Source organism: Pleuronectes platessa, chromosome 12 (genome assembly GCF_947347685.1).
Source record: "Pleuronectes platessa chromosome 12, fPlePla1.1, whole genome shotgun sequence".
Taxonomy (NCBI): domain Eukaryota; kingdom Metazoa; phylum Chordata; class Actinopteri; order Pleuronectiformes; family Pleuronectidae; genus Pleuronectes; species Pleuronectes platessa.
Window position 1 is genome coordinate 18,827,578 of NC_070637.1, and position 18,819 is coordinate 18,846,396.

At 43.3% G+C, this 18,819-nt stretch overlaps 1 protein-coding gene across 1 annotated transcript in view; it reads left to right on the forward strand.

Annotated features, from left to right (window-relative positions):
* The window catches only part of adam12b (ADAM metallopeptidase domain 12b), an 87,431-nt gene extending 69,164 nt beyond the window's left edge, over positions 1-18,267 (forward strand). The window contains exons 14-24 of the mRNA XM_053437023.1: positions 1,256-1,345; positions 2,441-2,636; positions 2,745-2,853; positions 3,307-3,505; positions 4,847-4,924; positions 6,687-6,795; positions 7,294-7,480; positions 8,646-8,754; positions 10,676-10,927; positions 15,561-15,754; positions 16,619-18,267. Coding sequence (XP_053292998.1) covers positions 1,256-1,345; positions 2,441-2,636; positions 2,745-2,853; positions 3,307-3,505; positions 4,847-4,924; positions 6,687-6,795; positions 7,294-7,480; positions 8,646-8,754; positions 10,676-10,927; positions 15,561-15,754; positions 16,619-16,670 — 1,575 coding nt within the window. The 3' untranslated portion in view covers positions 16,671-18,267. The remainder of the gene's footprint in view (positions 1-1,255; positions 1,346-2,440; positions 2,637-2,744; positions 2,854-3,306; positions 3,506-4,846; positions 4,925-6,686; positions 6,796-7,293; positions 7,481-8,645; positions 8,755-10,675; positions 10,928-15,560; positions 15,755-16,618) is intronic.
* The last annotated feature ends 552 nt before the right edge of the window (positions 18,268-18,819 follow it).

Sequence of the window (18,819 nt, forward strand, 5' to 3'; positions counted from 1 at the left end):
CCGGCCCACTTAGACAGAGAGATGAAAGCAACCTTTTCTCTCCTCTCCAAACAATACGCTTACGTCAGGGCCGAGAGGTAAACAGCCAGACTCATAAAACCACACGTCAACTGAGAATTAGACAATCCAGCTATCCTGCGTCCTCCAGTTCCCACACTTGAACACGTTCTGTCTTCACCTTAGAGCCACGCGGGCGAGAGCAAGATAAATGAAGCTGGGAGTTAATTTTTTTTCCATGATGCAATGTGTGACACTTCCCTGGGAAACAAAGCCGATGTGGTTTTGGCTTCAAATTAAAAACATCTCAACACCTCTCAGAAGTCTTTTACAGCCTCATTCCCATTGTGTCGTCTCTTTACGTGTCCTCCGGGCTCCTGTCGATTCGTGCCAGCAGCCAGATGATCTTGTCGTTGTGGTGAAGTGGCTCCAATCTTCTCCTCTTAAGGCCTTTCAGACCTGCTCCCTTATTCTCTAATATTCGCTGCCAAATCTCTCCACATCATATCAGAGATTTTAACTTTCACACACACACACACACACTTCCACCTGTCACCCTTGATTCTTATCGTTCGCTCAGGTCTGTCCTCACAGGGTAGGCAAAGGAAGCAATTTGAGGTGAGAGGGGGCCCCTGAGAACAGTTCATTACATTAGTCATAGCAGTGACAAGTTTATGAGGACCCCCTTAAATTCTCTGATGGAGAACAGTCAGTCTGAAAACCCCTAACGATGCCCCAGGCTGCTATCTTTCTGCAAAAAGCTTTTGGCTAAAGTCTAAAATACCTTAAATATGTGTGGTGCCTGTGATGGTGGTAAAACTTTGCACTTAAAGTTTACTACTTAACTGTTAATTATGAGTATGCACTCTGTTTATATTTTTGAAAGTGAAATAATTGTTGAATGATGTGGTTTGGACTCATGTTGGCCCCCGGGTCCCTTCTGTTGGGGAAGTCCCTTGAAATGCTCCTGCATCCGCTCCGTCTGCCTCCCGGCTGCCACTTCCTTGACCCTGCTGGGGTCAGAAGTGCAGAGGTCTGGAGAACTCCTAAATCCAGAACACATGAGCTTCAGTTGACTTGTCTCCGCTCAGAGGTCTTCAGGTCAGCGGGAAGTACGTCGGGAAGCCTCGGACAGGAAGTGTGCCCCCCCCTCGACCCGGAGGTCTCGATCTGACCGGGACCAACTGGCAGAGAATCTTCTGAGCGCTGATCAGGACCACATGTTGTTCACTGATTTGTTTTCCTTCCCTTGTCCCAGGAATGCATGAACCCATGCTGCAACGCCACCACGTGCACCCTGAAGGGAGACGCCGTGTGCGCCCACGGACAATGCTGCGACGACTGCCAGGTAAGACTTTTCATGCAGGTCTGACTCGTACATTGTCCTTCAGCTTTTGGATCTTCTTTTTCCCAATTTGAATGCACTTACATACCTTTGATAACTGGAAAATAATTCCATCCAATAAATTGTATCTTTAAACCTTTTTTCTTGAGCGATGGAGGTTTTTCAGCATTAAACTCACGTACAAGGCCTGAAACTTTCTGATTCATTAAGAAACTCATAATAGTGTGTCCTCGTGTCTCATTTACTTTTTCAGGTCCGTCCATTCAAACTTTTTATGTATTATCTCAAAAGCCAGGTTTCAATTGAGGGAAAGTTGGATTGCCTTAAGTTTTTTATCGAGTTATCAGCAGTTTTAGCTCTGATGTGGAAATCCTTTATCTACTCAGATGTCTTTTCTGTTGAAGATGATTAAACACATTGAGTTCACTCGCGTCCTTAAAATGTTTCAGCTCTAATGTTCAGGGCAGACATGTTTGACTTTGCAGCGTGAGAGAATATATTCCACTGAAGCTAGAACCTCATGCTGTAAATGTTTCTTTGCTGTATGTGTATAATTACTGAAAATTTGCCTGGATGTCTCCATTTCATTCTCCAAAACTATCTCCTTAGCCCCTCCCCCTGGAGCAGGCTGCGCATTTCACAGCTACATTTTCAGCAACTTTGCAAATCCAATAAAATGACATTTACCACCAGTAAAGGTTCTAATTGAAAACAAGGTTACGTTAGTAATGGTAGCATTGGATTCTTCCGAATGACACTATGACCTGTAGGGGGAGCCAGAGGAGCCAGACTTTTCTCCAAGGTTATCTTCCTCATGTTCCACTGTCAGATTACTGTGACAGTTTTAGCAAATATGAGGAAATTATTTTATCCTACCACTTTTGTTTAACAAGGAAAATCCACATTTGAAAATTCTTCTTTGCAAAGTGATAAAAGTGATTTAAGGAGGAACATCCAGCAAAACATTTAACATCAAGGATTTGAGTAAACACAAATTAAAAGCCAGTCAACTGATATCTATCTTCCCCTAAAGTCTTTTTTAAAATTACTTTAACTCCTTTGTCGCTCAACGCCGCTGAACTGTGTGTGTGTGTCCAGCTCAAGCAGGCTGGCACCCAGTGTCGAGACTCCAGCAACTCCTGTGACCTGCCTGAGTTCTGCACCGGAGCCAACCCTCACTGCCCGGCCAACGTGTACCTGCACGACGGACACGCCTGCCACAACGTAGAGGGCTACTGCTACAATGGTATCTGCCAGACTCATGAGCAGCAGTGCATCACCCTGTGGGGACCAGGTACATCCACAGCTACTCATAAGTGGGACCGTGTAAATTGTCGTCACTGTTATTTATTGTATCCTTTGCTTGATGGTTGTGTGTTTCCTTGTTTGTGTTCGTGTGCAGGTGCTAAGCCGGCCCCTGGGATCTGCTTCCAGCGAGTCAACTCGGCGGGGGATCCTTACGGGAACTGCGGGAAGGACTCCAAGGGCTCCTTCGCCAAATGTGACGCGAGGTGCGACACTGCAGCTGCACCGATGCAGTTGGAGGTTCAGAGAAATTACTGAGCAAAACACAACTGATTAGCTGAAGTGGCGTCATTAGCAATCATCATTACGTGGTGGAATCTCACATGTGGTCTTCAAACAAAAGTTTACACGGGTGGAAAATGTAATTTGAGCGAGATAGTAGCTAATTAGAGCGTAAGAAACTATTCATGGATCATTTCGTGCTATTCTTGTCGGCTAATTGTTCTAAGGATTTTCTCCCTATGGGTGAATTCTGTAATCAAGCTCTTTGTTAATTGATGTAATTGCTTTAATGACCGGAGGATTGAAACGCTGCCGTACTCTTCATCTTTCCCTACAGTTACTTATCTTTGTCATTTATCGGTCGTTTTTCATTTAGGCATTTTGCATAAAGTGCTCTACTGTGTGTTTTTCAATGTTTTCTTGTGTGTTGAATGCAGGGATGCAAAGTGCGGTAAGATCCAGTGTCAGGGAGGAGCCAATCGGCCGGTGATCGGAACCAACGCGGTTTCCATCGAGACCAACATCCCGCTGCAAGAAGGAGGACGGATCCTGTGTCGAGGGACTCACGTGTACCTGGGGGACGACATGCCGGACCCTGGACTGGTCCTGGCTGGGACAAAGTGTGGAGACGGCATGGTGAGTAATCTGTATATCATGTTATATGCTTATCACAGAAATACGGGTATGTACGTATCTACGTTTATGTTTAATGACGTGAATACGTTAAAATATATATTTTATTCAAGTTTTATATATTTGGCTGTATTAGAGGTTTTATTTATAATACAATTAACTGTTAATATCAAGCCTATATAGAGTTTGAGAACAACATCTTAAAAATCATTGCTATTTAGTTATTTAAAAATAAATATTGGCGTTTTATCTGTCAAGGAAATATTAACATTTTCAGATTTTAGAGGTGAGTTTGTTGTTTACTGCTCTGTAACCATAGGATGCAGACACGTTATTTGTTCTTTAAACATCCCAAAACACTGACAACCATATGAACCTTTAATAATCTTCCGTCAGACACTGAGCAGCAGACTGGTGCAGCACAGAGCCAGGACACAAGCCGTTCCTACAGAGAAGCCTAATGAAATTACCTCCTGAGTGAATCCAGTGATCCATACGTGCGCTGCAAATCTTTCTTAATGCCGGAAAGACCCTTATGGCGACTGGTTATTTCATTAGGTCCCTCTCAGCTTCTCTCCTTCCATATGCCACCCAGCACACATCAGGACCTTTTCTTTTAAGTGAGCTCTGGCTGAGGTCACAAGGTCTGTGCTCAGTTCTGCTGCAGCAGAAACAGTTTGATGTACACGTCCATCAAACATCACTGCAGTTGTTTCAGTCTGAAGTCATGTACGTCGTACTTTACTTATCAAATTTACTTGTTTATTGCTCATGAATCTATGTATTTTCTATTAAAATTGAGCCTGACTGATCCTGATATTTTGGAGATGCTGATTGCGATTTTATGGAGTACAAAAAGTACTGATACTGTAAAGATACTGATATATTGGCTGATATACGTCTGTATATTTATGTACATGTATATATTTTAATATATATTATTATGTTTTTTAATTTTTATTTGCAATGATTCCTAAGATGTTATTATCAAACCTTTATGATTAAGAAATCCACTTGGGGCTATATATATATAAATGGAACTTTCAAATTTGTATATAAAAATAGATAAATTAAATGTTAACATAAATCTTTTCTACCTTTATTCTGTAAAATCAAAGTTATTTGTTAGGTTCATATCAACCAGGCAATGAATGTAATATACAAGCAAATTGCAACGTTGAGATAATGTGAAGCAGACATCAACTGTGCACGTGGAATGGTGCAGTGGCACAGACACTGAAACAGTGCACATGCCAGACAGCTAACCTCCAGCTGTGCCATAGAACTGTACCACTTCCTGTTTGTGTTCACCTGTTGAATGATGACTGTTGATTCCTCTCACAGGTGTGCCTGAACCGGCAGTGTCAGAACGTCAGCGTCTTCGGCGTGCACGAGTGCTCGGGCAAGTGCAACGGACGTGGGGTGAGTGCAGAGCGCCCAGCGGCTCCCTGTTCACTGGTGATTTACGCCCCACAGCCGGGGAAACTGTGTTTTTATCTGTGAAGTCACTTTGACCAGCTGAGCACAGTAAAGACCTTCTCTTAATTTTACTGCCCTTTAATTGAGACCAGTCGCAGAGTAAGTGGGAAATTTACAGCGCGGCCGTGTGAGTGGTGGCAGCTGCCCCTGCTCTGTACCATCACTCCTCATCATCCTGCTGATGTTAAATCAATCCCGTTTCACATCATCATTCAGGGTCAACTGAAGAGTTGACTGACATCTTTTCACAGTACAGAGAGAGAGAGATACAGAGCAGCACTGCAGGGGGGGAAACCCCAATCGTGCTTCTATAACAGTAAAAGAATATAACACTTCCCACCATGAAAGGTTTACCTTTCTCTATCCTCAATAATTCAGCACGCGCTACTTTTATGTTTTATTTACTTTGTTGTTTAGTTTGGAGAATCAAACACTCGCCAGAGGCTACTTCAGTTTGCAGCAACCTCTGATCTCCACCGTCAATTACACCCATTTAACGTGTAGAGAATATGTACAGCAAGAAAACAAAGGCATGATCCTCAACCTTGTACAAAGGGTTGTAGCTGCTTACAGTAGAGAAAAATCATGTAAGTGTGTGAGAGGATTTGAGTTAAAGAGAAACAGTTTCCTGGGAAGCGAGTGGACTTGAGCTGCATCTTCCCTCCTGCAGAAATATCTGCCAAATCGATTAGTCTGACATTTTCTCCAACACCACGCGCGCTACGAGACCAGACTGGAGAAGAGGAAGGTACTGATTTCACTGTGGGAGTTTATCTTGCTGGGCAGCTATTGACTGTGCTCTGGTACATCGGTATCCACATTGGTTGCTTATTAAGAAGGTGTTTACAAGGCTTTAGCTTTTCAATACGTATTCACACATACAAACTAAAACCTCTTCAAGAAATAATCAGAGCAGAATGTGAAGTGTGATCTTTTGTTAGAGGGTGGAACCGGATCATTGTGCATCAATTTAACATAATTTCATAAATATGAGAACGATATTAGATTCAATTTCTTTATCTTGAGCGTTAAATCTACAGAAGATAACATTTTTAATTAACAGATTATATTTGCACCATGGTTTGTCCGTCTCGTATCAGAGGACCACATTTCACTTCATACACACATCAAACTCCCCAAAATCAAACCTCCCCCTGAGCCGCTGAGTGCCACTTAACCCCGTCACCCGCTGAGAAGACATGTCCATGGCCTGGAGGCGGGGAGGACACTTGACTGTACATCTGTGCTCAATGAAAATCCCCCCCGCAGCCTCACAACTCCCTCTGCACCTCACTGCTTCCCCCGTCCTCCCCTTTGACTGACAGCTGGAGCACGTTGCCTCGCCAGGGAATCCTCCTGGATCCAAACGTCTTCACTGGGAACCGCAGGCTCTATCGGGCTGGACGCTCCCATCTATTATCACACACATTTGCACTAGTGTGCACAAACGCATGCACAGGTTTTGCAAGTCATATAAATTAATGAAAAAGAAATGCAAAAGAAACTCCCTTGTCATTTTATCCTTATGCCTGATCCTGATACTCTTCCATATAAAACCTGCCAGTAGCGTGCAGTGCAGCATTTAATTCTGTTTTCTTTCTGTCAGTAAATCAAATGCCTTCTGATCCTGTTTAATGCAGAGGAAGGTGTTTATCTGTGTTTGCTGTGCAGCATGTGATGAACTGTACAACAAACTTGTGTGCAGGTGTGCAACAACAAGAAGAACTGCCACTGTGAGGCTCACTGGGCTCCTCCGCTCTGTGAGAAAGGCGGTTTCGGCGGCAGCATGGACAGCGGCCCGATGAGAGTGGCAGGTACTGAGGTCGATTTCACTTCTACTGTCACACGTAGAGTCTGAGAGAAACTGCTTACAACAGTAAAACATTACACTGCAGAGTCTGGAGTACCATAAACTAGAGCGACGCTCAGTCGAGTGTAAACCTCCACCAAGGCTCAATAGTCCCCTTTAATTAATTTAAGCTCCACCAAATTACACACGGTGATAGATATCCTTCCACTGAATAGGCCGGATTTTATTCATCGAGATCCAAAAACTATTCCTGGGATTTATTATTGCTCTATTCCCATCCCTTCACCAGTTTCATGGAAATCCAGTGCAGCAGTTTTTGTGTTATCTTACTGTCAAACCAACAAACACACAGAGGTGACAACATTAGATCCTTGGTGGAGGTGATGGTTTTAGTCGTTAGAGTGAAGAAGAGGAATGTGTCAAATGAAAATGTGGATAACGAACTGTGTGACGTGGCGTCGCTGTAACGCCCTCTGCATTGTGTCCTGTCATCGTTCTGTAGATGTGCGTGTGTGTGTATTAATGTGCGTGTTGTCATATATGGCATCAGCCGACAGCGTGGTCGTGACCGTGGCAATCCTGGTCACCCTGGTCAGCCTCCTGGTCGCCACCGCCATCATCTTCGTGAAGAGGAAGACTCTGCTGCGACTCCTCTTCGCCAACAAGAAGAGCACCTTGGAGAAACTCAGGTGAAACACAGCAGAGGAGCAGTCGGGTCTGATTTTTGGCTTTCATGAGATTTCTCATCCTGTGAAATCCTGGCTTCATTTTAAAGATGTGACTCATTCATTTTGATGACAACACTTCCTGGTTTCCCTCCAGTTTAATATTTTTACAGACATGAGTCAGGTAGTAAATGTTTTTATCAGCTTTCACCTTGGATGCACCTGGTTCGCTGTTCAGAACGTTTGGCCTGAAAAGGAAAAGCTTCTCTGGGTAGAAAACTGATTTTGATTTCCTCGAAAATTAGATAAACTGCAACAATTTCTCATCGGCCAAAAATGCAGCTTATGAATTAAAGTGCACTTTCTGATCCAGGTGCAAATAAATCCAGATGCTTAGTTTCCTCATATTCTTTTAATCATTTCCAGGACAATCCCAGGAAAGAACTATATGATGTGGCAGTAATTATCTGGAACATGGAGACTGTTCTACTGATACACTTTCAGTTCATTAATAATAAATGAACTGTTCCTGTAACCAGTGAGATTTTTAATTAGTGCACAGTGGGTCACTGTGACACAGGAGAACTTATAATTCAGCCCAAGATTTAAGATTTGCTCACGTTAAAGACGATTTTTACTTTCAAGGAAATTAATGTTTCCCCATATTTCCTCATAATTATACTAAATTACAGAAATTAATAGGAAATTACAGACAAGTACTTAATAAAAAAAACGTTGTGGAACCTGATCCCACTCCCTCCCTCACCCAAATTGATTTAGACACAGGTTCAAGGTCGGATTTCATAAGTGAAGAAATACATTTATGATGAGTGTAACAGTCAGATAGTCAGAATAATGTGAAGTGAAGTGAGCCGAGGTCAAACCATCCAAAAGTGTGTTCACATTTAACCGCACATTCCTAATGGCACTCTGTGGATCCATTCATTTTCATTGCATTATGGAAATAAGTAGAAAACGTCCCAGAAAAAAAACGCCCTATCTTGCTATTTTCAATTAAATCGAAAAAGAATCTTGGATCTGTCACTTTGTCCGGATCCACGCCAACGTTTAATGGGTTCTGTCTTGGCTCAGGTCCCGTTGGATCAAGTTTCGTGGAAATCCGTTTAGTCGTATTTTTTCAGAATAACTTTGTTTTCAGGGCCTTTAAGTTCTTCTGCTGTTCTCCCAGATCCGTGGAGTCCACCAGGCCGACCAGCCCCATCAGGACTCAGTCCGTGTACCGACCCACGCCTCAACGCAAACCTCCAGCCAAGCCCTGTGGAGCCAGCGTTTATAAAGTGAGTCGCTCTCCACAGCCCGTCTGTCACTGCACCCATCAAACAACCTGACATATACGACTGTGTGTGGCTTATACTGTACATTATATATATACATAAACACCCACTGTAGATTTACTATAAGTGTGTGTGTGTGTGTGTGTGTGTGTGTTTGTGTGTGTGTGTGTGTGTGTGTGTGTGTGTGTGTGTGTGTGTGTGTGTGTGTGTGTGTGTGTGTGTGTGTGCGAGCTCTCCTCTGTCACAGGCCGTGATTTGATTTCTTTTTTAATAATACTCTCACTCACCTGCAGTCAAGCCCGGGTTTAGGGTTGACAAAGCCAGATGACGGCGCAGCAGGAGATTGATTCAGCCCGACTTTATCTCCAGAAGAAAGAAAATATTAATTACCGTTCTATTGTCGACAGGAGCCGCAGAGAAAATCGTAATTGGGAGATTGCTCGGATGAATGAGAAGCGTGATGTTGTTATTTGAGCCAGTTTGATATTTGTTTGAGATAAAGCGATTTCTTTTTTCACGAGGACGGAGCGGAGTTGATTGATTCAGTCACAGGAGGAAAATGGGTTTTGATTTGTTTGTTGGAAATGATAAGCACAGAGGGAGATTAACCGTAATGTGCATGTGTGTGACAAACTAAAGCCACAAGCGTTTACATGCACAAGTGTGTGTCTGTGTGTGTCTGTGTCTTAATTTGTGTTTTACTGGCCTGTAACTGCAGAAACTGTGTACAAAGGTAATATTAAATGTCACAAATTAGTTTCTTAAGTAGTGTCCTGTGCATGTGTGTGTGTCTGTGTGTGTCTGTGTGTGTCTGTGTAATATGGCAGCCAAACCGTTTGTGGCCATTTTAGGTGTTATTGGTTTGTTCTGGGGTGGAGAGTGAACAGCTGCTCAGGACATGTGGTCAGAATCTGGCTCCTCACATTTTCATAACGTCATTTCTCATTATGCTGTTTTCCAGTTTTATGACTGAGTCTGACATCAGCTGTCTCACACTAGGCAGAGCTTTGTGTGTGAAGTGGAATTTGAGTTTTTCTTGCAATATCTCAGGTTCCAGCTTTTCAGTGATCCTATAGCCTCAAGTAGTTATTATTTTCAAGATCATGTTTTTTGTTTATTATTGTTTATTGTTTTATCAAGAGATTTATAGAGCCATTTACTCGTTAAATGTTGATCTGGACCTGAGCAGAACATCTGTAAATTTAAACTAGACCTCAGAGAATGCATATCTCAGCCAAGGTTCACTCCCTGACTTGCAACATTACAGTACAGAGAGTCAAAATGGATTCCTGGATCTGCCCGTTTTTCGGGATCTTCTCCAAAATGTATCGGGTTCCTCCAATGGTCAAATCCCACCCCTCCTAAAAATGTCCTGGAAATCGGTTCTATGTTCTTACAGTAATCCTGCTGACAGACACAAGAAATAATAATTAACAAAACGTTCTGGAAAATACTTTTGAGGCCTATCCATATCCCATCCACTAACATGGAGGAGACGGGGTTTAAGACCACCAGTAGCTGTTGTATCTGAACTAAAGTTACAGTGAAAATCTTCATTTTTGTTTCCGTTCCTCTCCTGTGACTCTCGACTTCATTCGAGGGGAAACAGGATCATCCTGTTGAGAGAGGAGGAGAAGAGAGTTTGAAAAGTCACACAGGACATTTCCACATGTCGCAGCAGGAAAACGCTCGGGTGTAAATAATGAAATGAATGACGGCTGAATTCCATTTGGCTGCTACAGTTTACTGCCTTTATTGACTTCCTGGGACGCTTCCATAGATCACAGCCATCACTAATGTTCTTCTTGATACCTGAGCTTCTCCTGCTGTGACAAGTCGAAACCTCCTCACTAAACGCAGCACTGACAGAACAGACGACACGTCACTCGCAGAATCACTGAAAATCCTCTCCTCCTTCCTCCAGGCGTCTCTCCTGAGCTCGGAGCCGCTTCTCCCTCCGCACAACTTCCACTCCCACAGCCTGCGCAGGCTGCCCCTCTACCAGCCGCTGCACATCAGCCAGCCCATGCCGGTGTCCCTGAGCGTGGGCCAGCCCACCCTGCCCCCTCTGCCGGTCCTCCACCGGGTCCTGCCCCCCCACACGGCCCTCTCGCCACCTCGGGTGCCGCCGTTCCTCAGCCTGCCTCGCCAGCAGCCGTCCTACAGAGCCGACCAGGTTTGTTTGGGAAAACGTTGACAGATGCTTGGAGGGGAAATAATCCTGCAGCCACAATATCTCATATCAATATCAAGACATGTTGACTCAATAATTCATAATGTTTGTTGCTTTTACTTGGTCAGGAATTTATCTTGAACCTGCACAGAACAGGCCACAGTGAACATTTTGTAAGTTATATAGATCATTGGTGATGCATTCAAGGACACTGTGAAAAAAGCTTTGGAATCCTGGGCTACTTTACTTGTCAGCAGAGGAAGTTTTCTCCGTAATTAACGACTCTTCCTCCATGTTGGTTTTAAGAGTAAAACTTCACTCATGACCTTGGAAACAGTCGCTGTCAAAACAAGTTCTGATTTTATCAACTGCTGTTTTCCAAGGTCGAGGAGAGAATCAGACAGACGAGATAAACAATACACAAATAAGAATGTTGCAAGATAATAAAGTGGACTCAGTACTTTCCCAGATGTCAGAATTTGGTTTGAAACACAGATGAAGAGTTTTAAAATAAGTCCCTGTTCCTCTTCCACCTGAGACTTAAGAACCTTTAACAATAAAAAGAAAGAGCTCACTGTGATGGATCATCTCCGAACAAACTCAGTAAAAGTTAAGACTTTTTGGACCGTAATGAAATTAACAAAAACCAATGAGATGGAATAGAGGTTGGGGAATCAATCAGAGAATCCAGGCACTTTTAAAAAGGTTGCACAGTAATGTAGAATATATGCAAATTGTAGTTAATGGTCTAAAACCTGTGCAGGCACCTGTATGCTTGTAGCAAAGTGCTGGATACCAGAACTCGCTGCCTCTCTGCACTGCGGTCGGCTCGCTTGCCCACATATCGACAGTAAAGTTGAATCCCCCTCCCCGTCCCGTGACTTAACTCCTGAGTAAGGAGCCGCTCTGTGCTGAGCCAGCAGCGTTGGATGCAGTGGAGATAGTAAATCCATCTGTCGGCTCCGGTGGCCGATCCAAATCCTGATCCGTTCACGTACCAGCACGGCAAGCGGAGCTCTGCTGGTCGTTCACTCTCGGTAATTGGCAAATGTTTTCTGCTTTTGGATAAAAAAAAAGCTTTATGAAATGACACTTTGCTGGATAAACGGAAGAACGTTATCCCAGATGTGATGCCAGAGCGTGAGGGAGAGGGAATCATGTTGAGATACAGTTTTTATACGTTTCGTCAATTAGGTGAACAGCAGCAGCAGTGGTGGTGGGAATTAAAGTACTCAGTCACTTTGAGGTATTCAAAAATTTACTTGATTATTTCCATTTCCTGTAACTTTATACTACTTTACATCTCATTACTTTTCATTCACCTACATTTACTTAAGCTTATAAAATACATAGTCAAAGATTAAACCGGGCGTTCCCAGCAGTTATTGCTTATTGCTTAGAAACTTGTGATTAGTTGGACCATCCATGTCACATTTGAGATGTTAATGAGACCTTTAAAATTCTAAAATAGGTTAATTTGAATACATGATCAGAAGTTAAAGTCAAATAATTCAGTATTTCACAAAAAGCTAAGTTACTAAAAGTATGCTTGCCAACTTTTTCCTTTTTTTCTTTTCCTCAATAATCATATCAATCATGTGTTGTACTTCAGTTGAATTTGAAATGCATAACTTCCTCATGTATTATAGTATTTTAACATTACAAAATTTTGATTTACCTGAAACAACAATATGCCTTAAAAATCAGTTTGAAGGTTCATTGACTCGGAGTAGAGGATGTTTCCTCTTTCATTCCCTCTCCTCAGCCTGAACGTCTGTTCTCGATCTGACTCTGGTGATAAGATCTCCTGGGAAAAGTGTGGAACTGACTTATAGCCGCAGCTTCAATTGTCAGATCAGGCCCAGCAGAGCAATGCCCAGCTGTAGATCAGTAAAAAAGCTCTGCAAAAAGAATATTCAGCCAGGAAACTTAAAATATATATATATATATTTATTCCGAATTCTTCATATACTGATTTTGATGTGTTTTTATACAGCAGCAGCTCCTGTGGTTCAGGAAGCCATTCGGTTGTGTTGCCGTTCAGTTTCTCGGACAGAGCCGAACAGAATCATTCCCCTCGTGTGGCTGCAGAGGGCGCTGTTGCTCAGTAAGCGTTACGTTGTGTTGCTATAGATAAACAATATGAATTCTTCTTCAGCAGAAACAACTGGCATCATGTCCGGTTTTGTGGCGTCCACCACATCGCCGGCCTCCGATGCTCTTCAGCTGAAAGGCCACTGCCTGCCTTGTGTAAACGCTGCTCTCTCCCTCACCTGTCACAACAATGAAACCTGCTGATATTCACCAGCTCATTTGGCTGTAATGAAACAGATGGAGCAGGTAGAGACGTCTCATCTATGTCAGAAACAGACGAGAGGATTCTGTTGAGATTTGATAACAGCCGGCAAGGACGCAGAGGACATCATCCCTTAAAGAGAGAGCGTATTACAGCCTCATTGTAATACTTGACACAATCCCCTGCTGTCTGTACCCATACATCCCATTATACAAGCCATGTTTCCACTGGCATGCAGACGGCACCCCATTAATGTCAAGGGGTTTGCAGGAGAAAAAAGCCTCTCCATGCTTTTATTACAAATGGGCCGTGCATGACAAGAAAACAGTGTTTGCGAGCTGTGAATTTTCACCAACACATCTGCTTGTTATTATTTTTCGCTCGGCTGCAGGAACAACACGCGGATCAAATACCAGTGGAGTCAAACCAGTGTGATGCAAACAAGCTGTAACCCGGGTCAGGTGCGACACCACAGCCGACTGGGGCGTCGCTGCAGAGTGAAAACCATGCCTCAACGAAAATGTAATATCTTCAGGAACTCAGAAAAAAAATAGCTTTGTTTTTTCGGCCAGACGTCAGCGCATTTTTCAGCTCCCCCCCCCCCCGGTGGGTTCTGAAGGTGCTCGCGTTCGCCCACAGCTCATAGATCTTTCTCAAGCCGCCGAGGACGCCACAATCCTTCATTTTGAATTAAGACGTGAGCACCACCATGACTCCAGTTACACTGTGAGGTTTTCTGCCCAGAGCGGCATTAGAATGCACATGGGTCCCCGAATATTCCTGCACTCGAGTGGCTGCATCTGCCAGTTTGCGTCTTCATTTCCACTCCCTCCAATCAGCCCGATTTTGTCTGTTTCCTGGAGAAGGAGCAACTGGCTGAAACTGAACCGGCTTCCACACTTAGGAGTTTATCAGGGGGTGAATGTCTGCTTGAATATCGCAGTGGGTGACAAACTGTATGTGGAAGTGTCTGTGATATAGTTTATTATTCACACACATTCCTCTAATGGGATCATAGGAATCTCCCACTGTGTACGTTTTATTACCCAACAAGTTCGAGCAGTTTCCTCGCGGGACTGTGATGCAGATTTGAACCGAGACAAACCTGCTGCGCTCGCTCTTAATAAAGCGTTTTAACCTCCGTGGGGCCTCTCGTGTTTCTCACTGGGTCGGAAAAGCTCCAGGCTGTTGTATTCACGGAGTTCTGCAAATGTTGTGTCCCTAAAAAAACTAATATTTTGTCTCTGCAGAGGAAAAATATGATGTGACACTAATGAATTGTTGTTTTACCGGAGGCATGAACTATAGTGTGGTGTGATATGATGATGAAATATGTTACGTCTCAGGTTGTATCCATTTGGATGTGTTTCACATTTGAGTGAGGAAACCCAGGTCTGAGATATTTGGGTTCAGGTCTGGTTCAGTCATTTTGGTTTTACACTGCATGTGCCGGTAATCGAGGAAATCATAGGGCTCAGCTCGGGTTGGAATACACAAGAAGGTTTTTTCTGGGGATTCAGAATGTGAGTGCAGAACTAGGGGACCTGAATCATGTTTTTACACATACTGAAAACATGTTTAAAGAACATTAATGCTGTAATATAATCAATCAATCACTCAAATCGAATTTCAATCATATTATAGCCTGTATTCCATCCACGATCAGCCTTTAGGGCAATTAATACAAGGTATGGGATCCTCTGTCCCTAAACCTCGACTAGAGTGAGGACAACCGAACCTTTTGGAGGTGAAGTCCCAACTTGGCTACGACCACTAATCTTTAAACCTTCAAGTTTTACCCAACCATGATGTGGGAAACTTTATTTTCCCTCTGTGTGAATACGACTTTCAGTTTGTCCATGTATTCCCCTGTGTGCGGTCAGGGTGGGTGTGGGTAGATAATTCATGTATGTGTGTGTGTGTGTGTGTGTCTGTGACAGTAGCCAGCCTCCTGGTAGCAGATGTTTATCACTGCCTTGCCTCCTCGCTGTAGATTAGTAACACATGATGGCACCACGTCCAGATAACCTCCTGCACTCACACAGCGGCGCCACAGACATGGTTAAGAGGAGGAGGAGGAGGAGGAGGAGGAGGAGGAGGAGGAGGAGGAGGAGGAGGAGGAGGAGGTTTGGGCTTCGTCTCATCTTAGCAGTGGGACTTCAGAGAAGCTGCTGATAACACAGTGCCCTCTAGTGAAACGTGTCTGCTCATGTCTCCTGATAAAGTCTATACAGCCAATCCATATTCAAAGGGAGACGGGAGGTGACTCAGGTTTCTGTTCATGTGTCTGGAGATAAGATGAATGTGCTTCTGAGGTTTGTGTTCTTTCCTCTTCTGCAGGACTACGAGAAGCCCCGCCCACCTCAGAAACCTCTCCCTGCAGACCCACTGGGGAGGAGCTCCCGGCTGGGTCACAGTGTGGGGGTGCACATCCCGCGCACCGGACCCCGCCCCATACCAATCCCCACCGTGCCCAGGCCTCCACCGACCATCCCTTTACCCAGCAGGTCAGTGCACCATGACAGTGGGGAAACGCACAACAGCTACACATCATTACTCTTCCTCTGCTGGTTAAAGTGATGGCGTTTTGTCATCCAGACTTTTGTGGCCATTACATAAATGTTAGGTGCAGCTTCATTTCCTCTAAAAGGTTAAATGTCAACTTTACTGTGGAGTCCTTATTTTCTACAACAAAACATTTCTATGGCCATGATTCAACACTTTAACTCAACTGGGAGACTTGACTGGTTGGTGTTGCAGTAATTCGAGTTTAAACGTTCCGAATAAAAACCTCCTCGACATCTGAATATTGGCTCATGTGCAGTGATTCCCTCTGTAATAATCCACTCGTGTTTAAGGATGATAATAAAGTTGTATTTATCACACTGCTCTTCATAACGGGAACAAGACCTGAATTTAATATCTCTCCGTATTTAACCTTGTTCTGCTGCAGCCTCTTGTTATCAATCAGAGTTGTGTGTTGGAAGTGTTACAAAAACGCTAGATTGTGACTTTTAAAGCAAAGATGAAATCAAAATATTAAAATCAGATTAGGGAAAAATACATTTTGCATCAAGCACTGTGAATGTTTTATTTCAGACACCTCGAAGGTTCAAGGTTTTCTTTATTGCCCCAAATTCATCTGCAGCAGGTTTCACACCCAACAAAATAACCTTCTCTGAACCTAACTAACCTTTAACCTAACTTACTCTAACTTAAACTAGGCCTGATTTAGCCTAGCCCTAAATAACACTAATGTTAACCCACTAAAAACATAGATGTAGTCCAGGTACTTAAAGTTTAGTCGAGTGATGGGAAATTCAAACCCAATTCAAAATGGAGCATGTGATTCTGTCGGTGATGGGGAACCAGTTGTTCATGATGTGTTTGTGTTGCAGACCGTTGCCGCTGTTGCCCTACAGACCACCAAAGACCCAGAGGGACTGCTGAGCTCCGGACGTCCCGGGGACGAGTGGATCAACTCTCCTCACGTGGAGACTTTTCTCGATTTGCACTAATCACTGAGACTCTGTTTGGACGTTTTGGACATTCGGACGTGTCCCGGAGTCTCTAAGGAAAATGGGCCGAACGTCCCACCTCGGTGCTACGCCTCTAACAGGTGCTTTGTTGTCCTCGCTCAGGTACCAATGAACTATTTATCTATTTAACTATTTAACTTCAGAATCACCATTTTGTGCACAAAGAGCGACTCTCTCTCTCCTCACCCCCCGAGGAAAAGGTGAGAAAACATGGTGTGGTTTAGGATATTTCTTTTGGATTCATTGGTGATTTTTATACTTTTTGTTTTACTCGAATGAAATGCTGAAATATATGATGTTTTTTATAACCAGTGAAATTGCTTGAATAATAGAAAGAAGTGTCGGTGTTGGATTTCAATGAGGATAAAGGGACATGGAGCACAACTCAGCAAGTAGTTAGTGTCGCTTGTGGCCCGTGGAGCAGTGTCATTTATTCACTCTTTTAAAACCATCTTTTATATCCATGCCACCGTGGTGCTAAAGAATAGATTTTAATCGTCTCTTTTTCTTTTTTTTATCCCCTTGCATTAAATATAACAAACAGTTTTCTAGGAGCAACTTTATCATCATCATCTAAAGCCTTGGACTTTATTTTTTATATTAGGATCAGCTCATTTTACCGCCTCACGCTCATTCTCCTTTATTTCCTTATAAGTTCAGTCTTGCGGGAAAAGCTCTTCACACGCATGCGACGCTCTGCACGTGTTGGACGCTGGACACGTTCTCCTGATCCTGGCACACGCTGCAGAGCCTCAACACATTCCACTGACTGATTGTGTTCCAGAGAATTACACCAACACCAAATCATTCAACGTTAACTCCGTGTTCAGTTTGTTTTTACCTGCGAGCCAAGTTGGATGACTTCAGCGCCGCAAGCTCTCCAAGAACTTCCCTCGACCGAGTCCAACGAGAAGCTTAACGTCCGTCCCGGCTCTCTCTCTCTCTCTCTCTTTCTTTTGCCTTCCCAACACTCCGTTTGAATTCTGTACGGCTGCGTTAGTCCTGATCTTTGATGATTCATGCGTCCGCAGCATCGCTCTTAAGATTCAGAGGTCGCCGTTGCACTTTTGAGTTTTGGCACTTTCCTTGATTTCTTTTGTTTTTGTCTGTTGTTGACTTCCTGTTTTACCAAGGAGAGATGTCGGCTGTTAAAGATCCCCCCCCCCACTGTGTCAGTGTTCACTTTGGATAATGCATACCTGCCTTCCATTTGTCTATTAAAAGTGTAAATGCTTTTTTTCTCTTGTTTTGGACGTGTATGTGTCTCGAACGGTCGGAGGAACTGCTCTCTGTTGGAAAAACTATTTGTGAGTGCCGTGTCAGTTGGTCGTTAAATGTTTATGCCATTTGTAAATCTGTACTGTGTTCATTTGCATAAGTGTAACATGTTTAAAAGCCATTGTAAAGTGTAAATACTGTAAGTCAGTCCTCATTTCTTTTTTATGTTCTTTTTACAAGCACAGCGATAGAAGAAGGACTTTGAGGCCGTTCCCTCGTTCACGGGGGGAGCGGGGAGGGGAGGGGGGGGGGGGATGTTTGAGGAAAATCATTTAAACTGAGAGATTTGATCGATTGAGTCAGATCCAAATAAAAACTGCCTTTATGACTGTTTATAACAAGTGGTTTTCATTTCATTCTCACTTTGCTTTGAGAGAAACTTCTTAAAACTAAGCATGTTGTGATAAACAAGGGCTCATAAGGATAAAAGTGTTAGTCAGTGTTTGATAAATAATGAGGTGTTTGTTTGCTATGTTTTTCCCCTTTGCAGTTGGTGTGTTGTTTGTTTGTTTGTATGTTAGCAGGATTACGCAAAAACTACTCAACAGATTTCCACGAAACTCAGTAGAAGGATGCGATATGGAGATTTGAAGGTTTAAAGAACCTTTTCAATTATGGAGCGAATCCCAGATTTATTGCGAAACAGGGCGATATTTGACAATTTCACTTTTTACCCAGGGAAACATTTCTGAGCCAATCGACAAACTGACAAGTTTCTTTTATCACAAATCACATAGTAATACTTTTTGGGGTGTTTTAGATCCTGGCTACGATGTTGTTTA